Source organism: Solea solea, chromosome 20, assembly GCF_958295425.1.
Source record: "Solea solea chromosome 20, fSolSol10.1, whole genome shotgun sequence".
In the NCBI taxonomy this organism is placed as follows: domain Eukaryota; kingdom Metazoa; phylum Chordata; class Actinopteri; order Pleuronectiformes; family Soleidae; genus Solea; species Solea solea.
The window spans coordinates 4,996,222-5,014,979 of record NC_081153.1 but is presented as its reverse complement, the minus strand read 5'-3'; the positions used below and the strand labels follow the sequence as shown (position 1 = coordinate 5,014,979).

Here is an 18,758-nt window from a genome sequence, read left to right as displayed (position 1 = left end):
CTCCTGGAAAAGAAAATGGAGAGCGTCTTATGACTTCACCGTCAATGTGACGTCACTTCCGGTTCCGCCTCCACTATTATTGCTATGCTAAAATGGCTGCAACTGCAGTAGTCGACGCTTCTTCGGGCAAAGATGCTATTGCCGAGGGGCTGCTCGACCTTCTGAAACCCGCTATCCAGCAGCTTGACCTTCACGTACACTCAGTCAGGTAAACCGCCGTTACTACCAACACTGACGAGCTAATATACTACTTTAATGACGCCATTTAATCCAGGTCTGCAACACACTCCCAACTAGCTTACTGCCCCCAGTGTGTCTCGTGACTGATCCTGCTAGGATTAGAATGAATTTGTATATCAAATATAACTGTTGAGATATTAAACACCACAAACCAGTTACTGTTGAAAGTCATAGTAACAGCTAAATTCAAACTTCACCTGTGTTACTCACTGTATCACCATAAACACTGACTCGGACATTTAGTGTGTAGCATGAGGAAGGTTTATTGTCATACATTGAGTTTACTGAATTTGATTCAAATTAAAAAACATAGTTTGGTTTTCACAAATGTAGAACAAGCCTTTCATTTTGCATAAGCTCAATAGAGGGCTTGTGTCCATGTTTGGGGCTAGTGGTGACGGAGGTGAATGTAAACAAAAGCTGTGTTGTCACTGTGAAGTCAGACTGATTAGCATGCTTAAAAGTCTAGTTAAGCTACAGGTGGACAAGAGAGGGTCTGTATGGAGACAGCAGACGTTTCACTGCATTTACAAAAGGCTGAGAACATTTAACAGTACAGTAACAATAAAAGATGGAAAATACACTTTTGTTATTGTTTTTTTCTTTCAAATTAAGCCCTCTAAATGGAATATCTCTGCTTTATATCTCATCTTGGTTTTGTGCAGTGATTTACTAAAGCAGTTGCCATCCACAATGTTATACAACTGCTTCCATTTTCTCTCACCATTCTTTTCTTCTGTATGACACCCACTCCTTGGAAGACCTCAGATTATCTCATCTTTGCTTCCAAATTTTGCACATTACCTTTCTTGCCTTATAGATCATCGCAGTCGCAAAGCTGCTTTGAAGAAGAATGAGAGGATGATGAGACTGAGGAGATAACTGATGCAAGGAACTGTGAAGAGAAAGACAAATGTGAAATTATTAGAAGAAAACCACCATCTTGGTGCCTCACCCACACCACGCCACATTAATTCCCCACATTGTTTTCAAAAGGTTTTTTTAGTGTACAGCCTGCCCATAAATTCATATTAGAGTCTTACCTGGTATGAACCTCCACTGACTAATTCTGTACTGAAATGCAACATCAAACAAAGTTTTAAGTGCTTCTGTGATATGTTCCAGTTGATGGACTGTGGATCTGATGTTGAGATTTTAGTGTTTTAGTGTGCATATCTAATACAAATTATATGTACTGGTTCACCTGTAATGTTTTCTCACATGAGCTAGTCACAGTATTCTAGCAGGAATTCAAACTTGGATAATTACAGATGGTTGCAGTCAAATTATTAATACTTTGGTGAACAATGTTCTCTGTAATGGACAACATACGGTATTTCAGATATACTGTACTGGATAGGGGGGCTTGCATATGTTGATGGATCAGTCCATATTGACACTGGTTACATAACTGCAGTAAAGAAGCAGAACGAGATAAGGTGTCTCTTCTCCAGCAGCCGAGAGCAAATATTTTGATTGTGCGTGGACAGTTGAAGGGAGTAATGTAACACAATGAAAAGACAAGCAACCGTAATTAAGTCAAAACTTAGTTTTCCTAGTAGTAACAGAAACTATCGAATTTAGATGTACGCGTCATGCTATCTCCTGCCTCAGCCTGATCACTGTACTGCAGTATAGCAACCAAAATAAAATTGAATCTGCACAATGCCGCGCTGCAATCCAGTTTACGCGTCACTGCATTCCTCCTCATGTGTTCATGTGTGCACTTGGGCTAATGTTACTGTTTATCATTTACAGAGAAAGCCAGGTGGAACTAAGAGAACATATAGACAACCTGGCGACAGGTAACTCACGGGTATTCACTCACTGTACAAATCAGTAGTTTCTGTTCATTTTAAATCGACGTTAACTTTGTGTCTTGTCCATGTGTGTTCTTTGCAGAGTTATGCAGGATAAATGAACATCAGAAGGTGGCTCTCGACCTGGATCCTTACGTGAAGAAGCTGCTGAATGCAAGACGGAGGGTAGTGCTAGTGAACAACATACTGCAGAATGCTCAGGTCAGTTAGGGTGGGGCTTCTTTTCAGTTCTTTAAGTTACACTATCAAGATTTTCACAAAGGCTGTGTCATTTGAATGGTTTCACTGATGACTAGTATTGGTGACATGCTGCAGCCTTCGTAGAGGATCATGTGCAAGACATTCATCTGAGAATGCAGTCGCAACTAATGCGTTATATCTTGTACCTTCCGTGTACAAGGACAGGACAGCTCACATATGGCACTTTTACACTACACTTTCCCAGCACGACTCGCATTTTCATAGCACTTTTTTTGATTCTCCATTAGCAATAGTACCTGGTACCTGGTACTGTTGAGGTTCCAAGCAAGCTGAGCTGATACTAAATGTGACATTTGTGTGTGTCACAGAGGTTGCGCTAGACCTTTTCATTTTGACTGACAGGGTCATAAAAATCCCGTCATAATCAATTTTTACCGGTCACTTTAAATGATAATAATGACATATTCAATTGCATTGTTCATATTGCAGTGGAATATGAACAGTTAACCTGTGGCCTAAACACACAGTCTCACACCTTATTCCTGGTCCACATGGACTTAAATCGCGTGCCTGCTTGTGCGTAGTTGCGCGTGGTAGGAAATCCCGCAACATGCGCTCCTTCTGCACCAGTGGATCAGCTGCACCGGTCACAGACGCGCTACAAAGCCTCCTGTCCATAGCTCTTTAACACGCTGTCAGCACTACAAGGATAGCGAGATGCATTGAGTACGGTGTCCGGGTCAGAAATTATGCTCAGATTCTCCGATGGGAATCTTTATTTTGTCGCACAACATTTTTCTATCGGCCCTCCTCAGCCAGGAGAACTCCCGCTCCCACTGAACTCGCCTAACCTCCTTACTGCCGCTTCCTCGCTCCGCTGAGGCCAAGGGCTGAGTTTGTCCTTCATCTGCATCTATCCCTCTTTTTTCACCTCTTTTATCAACATAGTTTTTAGGGGTGTGAATTGCAATCTGTCAAAATGACGGATGCTCTCAGATTTTTCCGTCACCGTTTTAAAAAAAACGGTCAATGACGGAAAATATTCGGTTAACGCGACCCCTGGTGTGTCATGTATAATACATCGTCACAGCAGTTTCATACAGTCATGCTATGATATAAGTACCAAAACTATATAATCCCAGTCGGTCCTAGGCCATCACCACATTCAAGTAGACTGGATGGGAACACTCCATGAAACTCCATCTCCATGAATGAATACATGAAGCAGTCAGTCTGAGCCTGTTTCTTAAGATCCTGACATTGGATTGCTCCCTGATAGCACAATCTTGAGCCATCAGCACAGTATGCCAGTCCACAAGTGATGTCCCCACCCTCTGTGTGACACAGCTAAGATAAGCCAAACAATGTCCAGAGCCTTCAGCGTCTCACTGCAAACCTCCTCTGCTGCTTACAGCCAAGTATCTTCTTGATGTCTTGGCGAGTCTTTCCCCATGTTTTCTATCTCTACCTTCACCCAGGAGGATGTGATTTTTTCCTTTTGTTCAACCAACAAATTCCCAACTCATAGCCATCTAATCTCCTGCTCTGCTAAAAGCAATTTAAGCCAAGCCCTGCTCCCTATGATGCCAGATTGTTTGCCTGAACGTCCTCAAGGTCAGCAAACGGTTCTTCTCCATGGCCACGCTAAACTCTTTCCTCTGCAGACCAAAGCATTTTTTTTGCCTTTTGGTACCTGTCTGCTGCTTTTGGAGACCTGAGAACCAACCAGGCCCAAAAGGCATCTGTCATCAGCTAGACAGCTTCCCTCACCACCATTGTCCACCAGTGGCTTCTCAGGTTACTGAAATAACAGGCACAAGTGACCTTTTGACCACAAGTCATAGCAGACATATTCAGGAAAGAGGTTTTGAACACGGATTTCATGCTTTCTCTCCTGGGATGTGTGTCCTGGGAAGTTTTTTCAAGCCTCCTCATGGACAGGGTTCTCAGCCAGATGTCTCCAGTCCTCTGTCCCACTAGTTCTCTAGCTCCACCATCTGATCCAACTTTCAGTCATTGATTTGAGGTCTAAGATGTTCTGGTATTAAATGCAAAACTTCTTTCTAGTCACTCCTTTTTGGGTTTATATGTCTCCACCACACAATCTTTGTGTAAACACACTTAACAGCAACATAACCCAAATTAAATTCTCTGTCCCTAGGAGCGCCTGAGACGACTCAACCATAATGTGGCCAAAGAGACGGCGCGAAGAAAGACCATGCTGGAGGCTTCAGGAGTGTTCACAACTCGCTCCCCCAGTAAACCCTAACTCTGCTCCTTCTGCTCTGCACGGCATATACTGTGAACTGTCTCGACCAGAAGTGACGGGTCACTTCAGGGAACTGTAACATTAAGACGACAGGTCTTCCTTTTACGTTCAATCACAAGCTCATGTTCGGCTCCGCTTTGCCTGGCGTTATCACAATAAAATTGTGGGCCACGATTTGCTCGGCATATACGATATTGTTCAATTCCCTGTCGGCAAAACAGATTCAGCCTCACAGTGTTGCTGCTGACATACTCATACTACATAAATGTCTTATGCAACACGGTATTTGTTGTCATTGTATAATAGTGATTGCTATATTAAGAAAGTGCATAAACTCTACTTACCTGCCACTTAATGTTTTTGTGCAAAAAAACTGTTTTTTGAAAGTTGCTTTTTGTTAACATGCTGATTAAAATAAAGCAAATACTTTAAAGTGTATTCCGTCGCTAAAAAAACCCACACCGTTTTTTCTATATTCTTAAACAAAGTCCAGAGTCCAGATGGTTACACTGGAGGAAAGTCGAGCCCGAGAATTAATGCACCCATTATAGTGCGGCCATCTGCCTCGACCCGTTGGGGGGGAAAGGAACATGGGGGACAGAGAGGTAAAGGAGAGGTGGGGGGGAGAGAAAGTGAAACAAGGATGTGAAGTAGAGATTGAAGAGAGACCAGGAGCATATATATAACAGTTGTGTCAGGTTATAGGAAGTCTTATGTAAAGTACCTAAAAGTGATACTTGAGTAAAATGTTACCATAAAATGACTTGTGTAGAAGTTGAAGTAACATTTTATATCGTTACTCAAGTAAAAGTCTTAAAGTATGTGATATTTACTGTACATTTACTAAGCAACTTAGGCAAATTGTCTTTCAACAGGAAGTTTGTGGGTGCAATTCCTGTAGCTCTGCTAGTCTATTATGTGTCCTTGAGCAAGACACTTAACCCCCATGTTGCAGCGTGTGAATGGGTATGAAAGATGTGTGAATGGGTTCAATCAAATCTGATTTGATTTGGAAGTAATGCATAACAAAGATAGTTCAAGAAGTAAAGTAGTAAAAGTAGCTTTAAATACAAATTATAGAGTAAAGAACAGATATGTGAATTTTTTTACTGAAATACAGGAACGAAGTATTCATAATTTGTTACATTACAAGGCTAGTTATAGGTTTAAAGACGGGACATTCCTTTCTTAATCTGTTATGACATGTTTATACTACGACAATGCCATAATGATAATGACAATAATACTCATGCTACTGATAATAATAATAGCTTTGAAACTGGACCTGCAGCCTGCAAGGTGAGGACACCGAGAGAGAGAGAGAAAGGACAGGAAGGAAAGACACAAACATGAAGGTATCTGGTGTCTGTTCTCTTGTTTTTCATCCAAAATGTTCCATAAATTCACCCTAAATTCCAAATGAATGGCAGTCAACGCTAGGTTGTAGCAGGGATAGCTGTGTGTTGGGGCGGGGGCGGAGGAGGAGAAGGGGGGGTGCTAATCTCAGCGGCGCCACCTTAAAGAAACAGTCTCGCGGGCCTGTCAATCTAGACGCACCAGACAGACCCTGGTTCGCGGCCCTGCTGTGAGACTCGCCTCGCCATTGGCTGAGAGCGGCGGCTCCTGTGAGACCTGGCCGCCCATTGGCTGCGGCATGGCGAGACGCTGGCGCGCACGGCGTCTCGCCTCTATTGTTATTGTGGCGTGCGCGCGAGGAACAGGCAGGCAGGATGCACGAGGAGACAGCGGGGCCGTGATGATAAAACAACACGGAGGAACTCGCGCAGGCTCAACATCTGGGAGATAAACAGCGTCCGCGAGTTATTAGATTCACCCGCGGCTGTCGCTGTGGAGCGTTTAGCCCCGTGAACACGGAGCCGCACACGGGCTATAAACACAGACAGACAGCTGTGGTCGCCACAGACAGACACACACGGACAGCGCCGTCTCTGAGACTCCGGCGTTTTTCTGTCCAAGTTCTTCTCTCCGCTCCGGCTCATGTGTAAGTACACGCAGACATTTATGTTCGTCCCGCTCTCGCCAGAATCACGACGAGACCAAACAACCGACAGCACAGCGAGGGAGGGAGGGAGGGAGGGAGACAGGCAGCAGGAGGAGGAGGGGGGGACGTCAGTCAGTCTGTGGCTAAATTGTTGCTCTTTCCCCGCAACAAATGTCCCACTCTCCCCGTGGTCACGTCCACGCTCCAGAGCGCTGCTCAAATTCGTCAAAGACTTAAAAAGCAGCCACGTGTGTGCATGTGTTATAAATGTATATTTAATCAGCTGCCTCAGTCTGAGACATGCTGAGACAGCGGGGCTGCGTGACGCATGTTAACCGATATGGGATGTCAGAGAGGGGAGTGTGTTGTTGGCCTGGACACACACACACACACACACACACACACACACAGGTAACAACACTCACTTCATTATTACACTGCTCATCACATTAGTGTGTGTGTGTGATGCTCTCTGTGGGCATGAGGATACGTGGACAGAAGGTGTGTGTGTGTGTGTGTGTGGGGAATATTTGACCAAAACAATTGATGTGGCTGTTAAATATTCAGCTAAAATTCGCTAAAAGACCAGTGTGTAACAGCCTTATGTTGACACTACCTTGAATTAAGTGTATTTGAATCTATTACTGCTTTATTCTTATTATTCTTATTGTTATTATTATTATCATTACTGCTTTAACATGAGACAGTTTGGTGTTTGTCACTGGAGAATGTGCCTTTTACACGTACTTTAGGTAAGGGCCTTGGTTTATGTAGGCAGCCATCTTCCACTGCCATGGTACTGTCTATAGCAGCCCATTCAGGTTTAACCAGGCAGTGTATTCTGTGTGTTTTTGTACACCAAAGCTGAATCTTCCTACTGGTGTGAGATAATGTTGACGGAACTTTCCTGATGCACTCAAGGAAAGGGACGGGGTGGGTGGTAGAGTCCTCTCTTTTTGGCACTTTTCCACTTCACAGTTCCAGCACAACTCGACCTTTTGCTTTCCACCTGGTACCTATCTGGTACCGGGTGCTTTTTTTATGCTGCTTTTTCACTACATGGTCCTGGCACGGCTCAACTCTACATGGTTTGGTTGGTTTTCCATTACAATATAGTACCTCCTCAACGTGGGCATGGCTGTGTGAAACTGCCTTGATTTTTGGTGTGTTTCCACAGGCTCGACTCGCTTGGCACGGCGCGGTTATTTTGCGTTTCCACTAGTGATAGTACCTGGGACCTGGTCCCTTTTTAGTACCTGCTCTGGCCGAGGTTCCAAGCAAGCTGATGCAATACTATGCGTGACGTTGCCAGACTGCCGGCCACTGATTGGTCAGAGGTCCGACACAAGAACCAAGCGGAACAATGCCAAACTGTAGATCAGTTAAAAAGACTTAACAATCCTAAAAACGTGGGTTAATCTCCAACAATTACCAGGGAAATGTGTCCAAGTCACTCGTTTGTGTGTGTGTGTGTGTGTCGTGTGTAAAACGAAGTCATGGCAGTTTCATGCAGCCGTGCAGTGATGACTTCGCCAACGTTGAGTAGGTACTATTGTGTAGTGTTGTGTAACAGAATCATTAGAATTAGTGAATTAAAAACATTAGTTCAGTTCTTCCTCCATGACCAGAGCACAGACTCTGAACTGAAATACAGCGGCAGGGTTCGTGACACCACTTTCAGCAGTACTGTTTCTAAATACACCAGAGTTTAGATTTTAGACATTTACTTTGCTAAATGTTAGAGATTAACACATGTTTTCAGGATTGTTATGTCTTTTTATCTGATCTACAGTTCGGCATTGTTCGGTTTGATTCTTGTGTTGGACGTTGCGCTCATGATTCTTCCAGTGACGACACTCAACGTCACATTTTAGTATCTGCTCAGCTCGCTTGGATCCTCGCCAGAGCAGGTACTAAAAAAAGTACCAGGTACTATCACTAATGGAAAAGCAAAAAAAAAACTGTGCCATGCCGAGGCGAGTCAAGTCATGCTGGGACCATGTGGGGGAAAAACGGCATAAGTCTATGGTCTCTACATTGTAATGGCAGTTTGCATGCTAATAATGCAAATTTTAATATAGCAACCTTTCTCTCAAACCTTGAATCTTTACGTGTGCAGTTATATACAAATGTATGTTTACATACAGTATACCACCCTATAATCGTTTAGGGATTATTATTCATTCCCAGACATTTATCAATCAATTAAATATTTTAAGCTATCATTGAGGAATCAAACAAAAATAACCAGCAATTATTCACACCTGACACCTGGTGAAATACCACACATTTTCTGTTTTAACAATCGCACAAAAAACCTGTTGTTTCTCTTGTAGTGAGCTCATCTGTCCTGCTAAAAGTGGGAGTAATTTTTTCGACCTGGATTGTGTGAATCAGAATAAATATTTTCACTATGTTACTGTAATATAATTATTATTACAGCAGCACTATAGCGATCTGTTTTATTGTACAAACAAACGATAGATTCACTTTGAATATGTGAAATGTTGGTTGTTTAACTGATTTCTTCAACTTTTGCTTTGGAACAAATAACACACATTTAATTATCTGTCATTTATCATGAAAACTATCTATAACAATAACCCTTTTTAACATTAACTTGTTGCCCCTTCCTTCCTCAGAGCACCTTGTAGTTTTCTAATGGGTTTCTAATAGTTATATAATGGTTATATACATATAAGCTCCGGTTCCTTTGTTTGTAAAGCCTGGGTATGTTTCTCTGCTGCACAGATTACAGATTCTACTGTGTTGTATATACTAGTTTATTCAGTACTGCTGTAATTGAACAGTGTGTTTATTGAATAAACCTGATGTGATGACATATCACTCAGAAACAACCGTTAACTACAAGAGGCTTGATTTATTTATTCGCCTCATAACGATTAAATGATTAAACTAAAGTTTAATATCTAATTTTTCCTACTCAGCCAGCTTCTGTAATGTAAGATTAATGTGTGGACCTCAAAGCAAGTGCAGCAATAATCATTTTTTGTTGTGTAATGCAATCGGTTTAAAACTTCTTCCCCCACTCCTTTTTGTCCTCCTTTTTTTAATATATTTGTTTGTTGTGTTAACTTCTTTCATTCTGTTTATTCTTCTTATTATTATGCCTTTATTTGTCTGTTTATATTCGTTGGTTCCTGTTCACATGTTCAAATAAACCTTCAAATCAATCAATCAAAGGTACAGTAGTTGGTACACATCCAGTAGTTTTAAAACATGATGGTCTGCAACCTTTAGTATGAAAAACTATTTTTCTTCCCTCTCCACAGAAATGAAATAAATCTGGAGCTGCAAAACCTATTTGACCCATAAAATGAAGATAATGACATGGATAAAGTTTCTTATACTGATATATTACATTTCAAATAATGAGATTTTGTTGCATTCATGAAATTTAAGCGCTACAAAAAGAAAACGGTTGACATTTCATTGCTGTTTATACCCAACAAAACATATCACTGCAAAAACGCCTCTAAAAACAAGAAAATATATCCACTAATTACTTGTTTCAAGCAAAATTATCTGCCAGTGCAGCAAAAAAATGGCACTTGTTAAGTGTTCTTGAAACAAGTCAAGTTACCTTCAGCCTTAATAAGCAAATAAGTCAAAAAAAGAAGACCTAGTTCTTCCATTGTTTGTGGCAAATGAATGAAATTAATAGTCACCCACTTATATATATATATATATATACTGTATATAAATACAAAATAAAACAATATTTGGATTTTATGAAGTTCATTCTTGAGAAAACCTGCCCGTCATAAGTCTGTGGATAAAAAAGACGTACAGGACTCCAAACGTCAATATCACATTTGACGTACACATTGCATGTGACACACAGAATATTCAATCTCTATAAGAGGTTTTCCGTCTTATAGGAGGCTCTAGAGCCACAGGTTGCAGACCCCTGTACTGTACTATCCTGTGTGTCCTGCAGTGCGTTAATAATAAAAACCAAACTGCATCTCTAACTGTGATTCATGCATGGCGTGTCACTGTACTCACTGTAGAGTGATTATTTAATCTTAGTAATAATATGTCAATGATAATTAGTCAATAATTGTTAATCATTAAAACACAATTAAAGGCTTATGTCATGTTCAGCGTCTACATTATTTACCACTGAAGAACTCTTGTAGCTACAGCTTTTCTCCAGCAGGGGGTGGCATACAGCAAAAAGGGAAGCTCAGTGCAAGTTTATGGTCCCAGACGTGTGTTATGTCTTTACGAGATTAAGACCAGGGATGCACTGATACCAGGTTTTTCCGACTGAGTACAAGTATGATTTGAGCCTCTCTTTGAACAAAATACAACGTTAGATACTGTTGCCAAATACTGGTATCAGCATCAGTGCATCCCTAATTATGACTCTTAATTATAATTGTATACAAACAGGTGGGAGTGAGTTAAATTAAAAAATGTCTACCTGCTTATCAACAGGGACTGATTCAGAGCTTGGACATCACAATGCCAATGAAGTTTCTGGTCACTCATTGGCTGACCAACGTAATACTAGGTAAGAAAGTCTGCAAATAGAGCCTTTGGTGTGTGTGGCGTGGTCACTCCTCCAGCATGAGTGGTTATTAAGCCCCCTGTTCTTGTGGCATCGCAGCATCATGTCAGTGAATCCCCCGAGCAGCAATGACGCCTGCCTCAGCATCGTCCACAGCCTCATGTGCCACCGGCAGGGCGGAGAGAACGAGGGCTTCGCCAAGCGGGCCATCGAAAGCCTGGTGAAGAAGCTGAAGGAGAAGAAGGACGAGCTGGACTCACTCATCACTGCCATCACCACCAACGGTGTCCACCCCAGCAAGTGTGTCACCATCCAGAGGACACTAGATGGACGGTTGCAGGTCAGTATTCGTGCATTATTTTGTACGTGTAATTCCATATTTTAGGTTTGCGTATATGAGCCATTAAGTAGAGGTTTATATAGTAATTGCAACACTGCGAGCTGTTTCACTCTCGCACACTGTACTTACTGGGTAACTACCACTGTCCATGAGCCAAAACCGTAGAGTCAGTGTTCAAAGACATACTGAGGCTTCTGCTCTGCCCTTCTGCTTTGATGTGTCTGCTGTGGAAATGGAAATGAATGTGTTGGTAAACCTTTGTCCCAGACTCAGGCTCAGTCCCGACTGCCAGAATCACAGAATTCAAAGATGTAAACCTCCACAGAGGTCTGAGTGTTCTGTGTTCTCTCTTCTCTCCTCAGGTGGCAGGAAGAAAAGGTTTCCCTCACGTCATTTATGCACGGCTGTGGCGCTGGCCTGACCTCCACAAGAATGAACTAAAGCACGTCAAGTTCTGCCAGTACGCCTTCGACCTGAAGTACGACAACGTGTGCGTCAACCCCTACCATTATGAAAGGGTGGTGTCCCCAGGCATCGGTAAGTCATTCTTTAAAAACAACTCAGTACAGTTTAACATGTGGCTGTCCCTTTTTCAAAAACATCTACTTTGAACACATATTCTGTGACACACGATTAAGACAGGAGTTTCAGTCTCACGGGCCACATGCGGCTCTACACTCATTTTAATATATTTTTATTATAGAAGCTTGTCTAGTGTTTTAATTGCAATTACAAAGTAATTCTTTTTACTCCAAAACACTGTTAATGTTCTTTAAAGATTCATTTTAGGTTATTACTGGTTCAAAACAAACACTTTTACTTTGAAATGGCGTGCAATATCATCCTAAATATTTTTAATTGCAACGTCACGAAAGCTTATCAAGATATAATTTAAATCTTGTATTACTGAACAGATACTTTTCCCCCAAAATGTTGGACTTGACCGGCCCCCTCCTGACCAGACAGAACAGTTAATTTTGAGTTTGTGGCCCCTGCTTTAAGATATTCATGCTTTCTCCCCACCTGGCCACAAACACAAAGTTGACAACATTTGTTATAATTACTGTAACTATTGGGTCATACAAGGTTAAACTCTTGGTAATTACTTCAGGCGATCTGCTGCACTTCTAGGCTGTATATTTTGAATTTGAACAGTATGGAATTAGATTTGTGTCAGTATTTTCAAACAACACTTTTCACAAAGCGAGCAGCACTTTATGAATTGAGCAAACAAAAATGAACCACAAAATCAAAATACGCAAATTGCAAAAATATTGTATTTTATTTGTCTGAAAATGATGATCGGAATTTTGTTTGCTCTGAATCTTTTGTATACATCTTCTGTAAGTATACTTACAATTATGTTGTCGGATGTTGACAGGGAAAACTTAGGGAACGAGTTCCATACGTTGCAAACAAAAAGTGTATTTTCAAACAAATAAAAAAATTGACAAAAATCTTATTCCATAGAACAGCTTCCCCCCCCCTCCCCCCAAACGTTGGGTCAGAAATCACAAAATAACAGCTCTAGTTAAACATCGCCTGATTCTTCATTATCTGTGTCACTGCATTCACTCCTTCTCTTGTCTCTTGTCTTCTCTCTGACAGTTGGTCTCAGCCTCCAGAACACAGGTGAGTTATTTTTCCACGACTTGATGGTTCTGATTAGAAGACGGTGGGGCTGGATGTGTGAGAGGAAGAGGTCGCAGCAGCAGCAGGAGGAGGAGGAGGAGGAGGAGGACGGGTTTCTCATGGACCTCAGTACATAGAGGCAGTCTTGATTAAAATAACCGTAGATCACTGAAAACCTGTGGTATGTTGTTGTTAGTGGATCACCAGTATTGCATAATCAGAATGGTCTGACTACACCATTATCATTCTCTTAAAACCATACCATCATACAGAGCCAGCCCCCCCCTTGTTGTTTTGGTGTAACGTTGGCATGTGGGGACATTTATGAGGAATTCCTGTGCAAAGAAACAAAAGCCGCAGTAAAACACATAAAAGACAGTTAACGACTGTGTAATTGCGTGATCAAAATCCTCATCGAAATGTGGAATTTTCAGTATGTTTTTGGTTTTTGTGAAAATTAAAAAACACAGGAAGTGGGGGGGGGGGGGGGGTGACGATGCTGGGGATAATGGCAGGCTTATACCCACAGTCCCTACATCTGCTGAGTCAGGGTGGTTTTTCTGCTGTTATTCAAAGACATTCACTTTTAACAATTATGAAGTGTTGAATATATTTGACTCCTCCTCTTCCCGCAGCAGCACCAGGCGGCCTCATCAAAGAGGAATACATCCATGACTGCATACAGATGGACCTTCCGCCGGGCATGCCGCTGTCCGACCATCAGACGGCTCCTCCTGACCACTACGGCCAGCCGCTGCCTCCCCCACAGATGTCCTCTGACCCGCTTGGACCTCCACCTGTCAGCAGATACACTAACCTGCCCGTCTCACCCAAAGGTCAGCTCATGGTTTCCAATGAATGAATGGATGGTTGACTTGTCCGTGTTTAAAATAGTTGACCACGGGGCTGCTATTGTGGGCAAGACTGAAGGAGAAATCACACATTTGTTTGTGGACAACCCTGGCACTGTCAGAAGATGGCAGAGGAGCATCTGTCATGCAGGGCTGCACAATGAATCGAATTTTAATCACGATTCGATTAACATGATTGCGGCGATATTGACAGCGTAATTAGACATGTGTTGTATATGTGCTGTGAGCAATGAAGGCTTTAGAAAATTAGAAAAGACAATGGACAAGAAAAGTATTTGATTTCCTCACGCAATTATTCCTCCAGACTGGCATTATCTGTCATTTCAAATATACATATTTTGTTTATGTATATTTTGCTTCCGGGAAATAGACTCAGACTTATTTAAGTTTCATTTTGATGCAAAGATTTGCACATTAGCTGGAACTTAGCACACCGTGGCAGCAAAGGCAATGGGTGCTCTGTTAATTTAACATTTGTTTAAAAGTGTTGACACTATTTTATAACTGTCTGTGCTAAGGTGTAGCACAACAACGAACCGATTAATTGATTACCAAAATTGTTGACGTTTAATTTAGTAATAATCGATTAATCGAATAAACTCGTCACAATATTTATATAGTGACGAATTTTAATAGTTTTCCATGTGAATTCTTTTATCAATGGTTAAAACTTACTTAACTTTACAGCAATGATGTCCCTCGCACAGACACTCACACCGACATCAGGGTCGTCACTACACTCAGACTCCATGAAAACATTATTTTGTCCTTGCAAACAGTGATGACATCACTGTGCATTTGAATAAAAGGTGGAGGAAGCAGGATCTGCGGTCTCATGTGGTCTCAGAAGACGCATCCATGCTAGTTCTAATCATAATCATTATTATTTTGAAGTCTGGATCTGATGTGTTCACGTGTTGTCCTGTCTCCAGTGTCCTGCTCTGGCCCCATGCTGCCACTGCAGGGAGGTCACGGCGACGGACGTCTCCAAACGGCGTCTCCACAGGCTCAAGTCATGACGCCAGCACCCCGACCTCCGACCCCGACCCAGCCCCCGCCCCAGCAGCAGGCCACCCAGCAGCCTTCGCAGCCGCCGCACTCACAGCAGCCCTCTCTACCCACGTCTCACTCTCATGGACAGAATGGATACAACAGCAATAAACACTCTCAGAGTCAGCCTGTCTTCCACAGTGAGTTCACACACGCACACAGACCTCAGTATAAATCTGGCAAATGATCTGTTTTTCTGGTGTTCTGCCATCTACTGGCACAACTATTACTACGGTGGCAGCAGGATGCACTGAGTCACTGCCTGCTGCTGCATGTATATATCTATATATCCACATATCTCATTCTTTACTTCCCTGTAATCCAGCCGTATGGACAGGCAACAACACGGCCTCCTACACTCCCATAGGACCCCAGCAGAATGGACGTCTCCAACAACCTCCTCTCCATCACCCCAACCACCACTGTAAGAGACACGTGTGACACAAATCAGACCCACTCACGCTGTTTCTTCTCATCATTAAGATTTTAAACTCGTCTTCTTTGCTTTTCAGGGTCACAGCATCACGCCTCAACCTCTTTCCCTCCTTCTGTGTCCAATCATCCAGGTAAGAGACCCTTCATGTTCATTGATACTGGTGCTACTCCCGTCTGCAGTCCTTCACAAACTCTTTATTTATTTATTTATTTCATTTCAAATCCTCACAGGACCAGAGTTCTGGTGCTCCATCTCCTACTTTGAAATGGACGTTCAGGTGGGCGAGATGTTCAAGGTGCCCTCCAGCTGTCCTGTGGTGACCGTGGACGGTTACGTCGACCCGTCGGGGGGCGATCGCTTCTGCCTCGGCCAGCTGAGCAACGTCCACCGCACGGACGCCAGCGAGAGAGCCAGGTGAGCTGTTCGCTGTTCACACGTGTCCGTGTGTCATTAGAACGAGATATACATATAGAACGAGACGTATAATAAGATAAATATGATGTTAGAAATGTACCTAGTGGTCGTTTACAGTAAAACAGAAACAGGTTCTTGTATTGTTAAGATATACATAAATAAACAAGAGCTGAAACAATTAATCGATGAATCGATTATCAATTGATTACTAAATTAATCGACAACTATTTTGATAAACGATTAATCGGTTTGAAGCTTTTTTTCATGATTAAAACAGGATTTCTGATTGTTTAAGCTTCTTAAATGTGAGTATTTTCTTCATTTCTTTGCTCTGGATAACAAAGAAATCATTAAACGTTAAACATTTTGGTTTGTGGACAAAACAAGACATTTGAGAACATCATCATTTCCAGGTTTGACGAACACCGATCAACACTTTTTCAACAAGGTTTTCTGATACTTTACAGATCAAGCGATTAATCGAGAAAATAATCGACAGATTAATTGAAAATGATCGTTAGTTGCAGTTCTAAAATACACCTACAGTTGGTGCTGACTCTGCACTGCTACTTGAATCAAGTCAGGAAGGGAAAGAACATAACTGTAAATAAAGGGGGCGTTTTGTCTGTGTGGTCCAGGTTACACATAGGCAAAGGCGTGCAGCTGGAGTGCCGTGGCGAGGGCGACGTGTGGATGCGCTGCATGAGCGACCACGCTGTGTTTGTACAGAGCTACTACCTCGACAGAGAGGCGGGCCGAGCGCCAGGCGATGCTGTGCACAAGATCTACCCCGGCGCTTATATCAAGGTGTGAACTCGCTCGTATTCATTCGTTATAACTGCAAACAGGAGGGCAGAATAAGTATGCTGTGTAAATATCACTGTGAAGGATACTACAGGCTGCTTGTGTGTTGCTCAGGTGTTTGACCTGCGACAGTGCCACAGACAGATGCAGCAGCAAGCAGCGACGGCTCAGGCTGCAGCTGCTGCACAGGCAGCTGCTGTGGCAGGAAATATTCCCGGTCCAGGAAGCGTCGGCGGCATCGCGCCTGCAGTCAGTAAGTGTGGCTCAGACTTTACTGAATGACATCCTCGTTCTCGCCGGAAACGGAAAAAAAATCCTGCTTCAACACACATCGTCTCGTGTGATTCCAGGTCTGTCTGCGGCGGCAGGGATCGGCGTGGACGACCTCAGGCGACTGTGTATCCTGCGACTCAGCTTCGTGAAGGGCTGGGGGCCCGACTACCCTCGGCAGAGCATCAAACACACCCCCTGCTGGGTGGAGGTCCACCTGCACCGCGCTCTGCAGCTTCTAGATGAGGTGTTGCACACTATGCCACTGGCAGACCCCGGGCCTGCCAACTGAAGACCAAACCTTGTACAAATTCCAATCAGGATTCTCTGAATGTGCGCACACAGACACACGATAAGATGGTTTCGCTTCAGGCCAAATATGTAATTTAATTGATACACACACACACACACACACACACACACAAGACAAAATCAATCAGAAACACACAGAAAACAGAAATGTTGCTTGTTACAATCAATGCACACACACACACACACACACACACACACACACTAAAACCAAAAGGTCTGTAGCTGTAACACAGACATAAATGTGCTAATGTCTTTGGGATTTTTTCTAATGCTTTACTCTACAATCTAAATTCAAATGCAAGTTCTGTGAAGGGTTTTGAGTTTGTCTCTGTACTGAAGACAAGATGTGTATGCACTGTAACTGAAATCCAGTTCTCCTGTATGCATTCTGGATTTCTCCTCACTTTAGTGAGTGTTCCCTGCACGTGCACTCGTGGGATCAGACACGTTTGCCGTTTGTCTAGGATTTGATTAAAAAAAAACTCACACCCACACATCAGCGCATACAGTCGCTCCTGGAAAAAAAACGAGAAATCCAGAATGAATCCAAGCAGCGTTACACTTCTCTTCATGTCCTACCGACAACAGAAGTGAGGAAGAGCCAGCGTTAAAGGGACAGTTCAGTTGTAGTGTGGTCAGAGGCCGGCAAATGCTCTCAGAGAAAACACAGGAAAACAAATTTCAGCCTCTAAACAAAACTATATATAATAAAATGTACCCTTGCTTAAGACTTGACGATGTCTTAAAAATATGTTTTCTGCTGTCAGACAGACTTTTCTGACTCTACACACAACACCCCATGGAAAAAAATTAGTGATTTTACATTATGGCACACTGTGGATCACACTGTTGTCACCATAACTAAGTTCAAATGTGTTTTCTCATGAATTATTTTATTCAAAACGACATGAAAAATGTAGGTAAATTGAGGCAAACAAGATGGTGTCCACACAAGTTAAATGCACTTTTTCTTCGATGGACTTTGGTGGAGATGGAGAAACTTCCGTTTCCGGTTAGAAAAGTCTGTCTCGTGGAAAGAAAAGGAATATTATAATATGCAAACTTAAGCTGCCGCGTCAGCTCTGACTGTGTCAGTAAAAAAACTGGACTGTCCCTTTAAGGTCTCGCCTGCGCTCTTCGTTGTGTGTCCATCTCAACTCGAAAACTGTTAGCTCTCTTATTACGCTCCGCTGAGACTCTGTTATTTTTGTACCAAAAGTCTAAAAAGCCAAAAACAGTTAGCTTTAAAGTAGTGTTGTTGTTCTCTGTACACAGTGCTACCCTGTATATAACCAAATGGTTGGTGGGAAAATCACCAGAGCCAGAATACCTCATTACTTACAGTGCAAGCTATTCACAGTTTAGTTTCTCTGCTCTGCTCATCGCTGACATGCCGTGAGCTCAGGTGCGACGTCAGTCTTTTCGAAGGTCACAGCGGGAATGGAACCAGTGACGAGAGGCGTCTGGGAACATGAAGTGTCTGCAGACCAAACATCCGACTCTCCAGCCTTGTGCTCGTGACACCGGTGCCTTTGTGTTCTCTGGTCTCGTCTCTTCTA

The 18,758-nt window shown here is 42.7% G+C and overlaps 2 protein-coding genes across 2 annotated transcripts; both read left to right on the top strand.

Moving 5' to 3' along the window:
- The first annotated feature begins 48 nt into the window (after positions 1–48).
- On the top strand, positions 49–4,968 carry snapin (SNAP associated protein). The gene is made up of 4 exons (XM_058619340.1): positions 49–208; positions 1,999–2,045; positions 2,143–2,261; positions 4,423–4,968. Exons 1-4 carry the CDS (start codon positions 93–95, stop codon positions 4,528–4,530), a joined length of 390 nt encoding a protein of 129 aa, XP_058475323.1. The 5' UTR covers positions 49–92; the 3' UTR covers positions 4,531–4,968.
- A 1,248-nt stretch (positions 4,969–6,216) lies between these two features.
- Positions 6,217–17,307, top strand: smad10a (SMAD family member 10a). The gene is made up of 13 exons (XM_058618646.1): positions 6,217–6,532; positions 10,997–11,072; positions 11,169–11,409; positions 11,772–11,946; positions 13,018–13,041; positions 13,677–13,877; positions 14,846–15,103; positions 15,289–15,387; positions 15,476–15,529; positions 15,630–15,813; positions 16,452–16,620; positions 16,732–16,870; positions 16,968–17,307. Exons 1-13 carry the CDS (start codon positions 6,529–6,531, stop codon positions 17,177–17,179), a joined length of 1,836 nt encoding a protein of 611 aa, XP_058474629.1. The 5' UTR covers positions 6,217–6,528; the 3' UTR covers positions 17,180–17,307.
- The last annotated feature ends 1,451 nt before the right edge of the window (positions 17,308–18,758 follow it).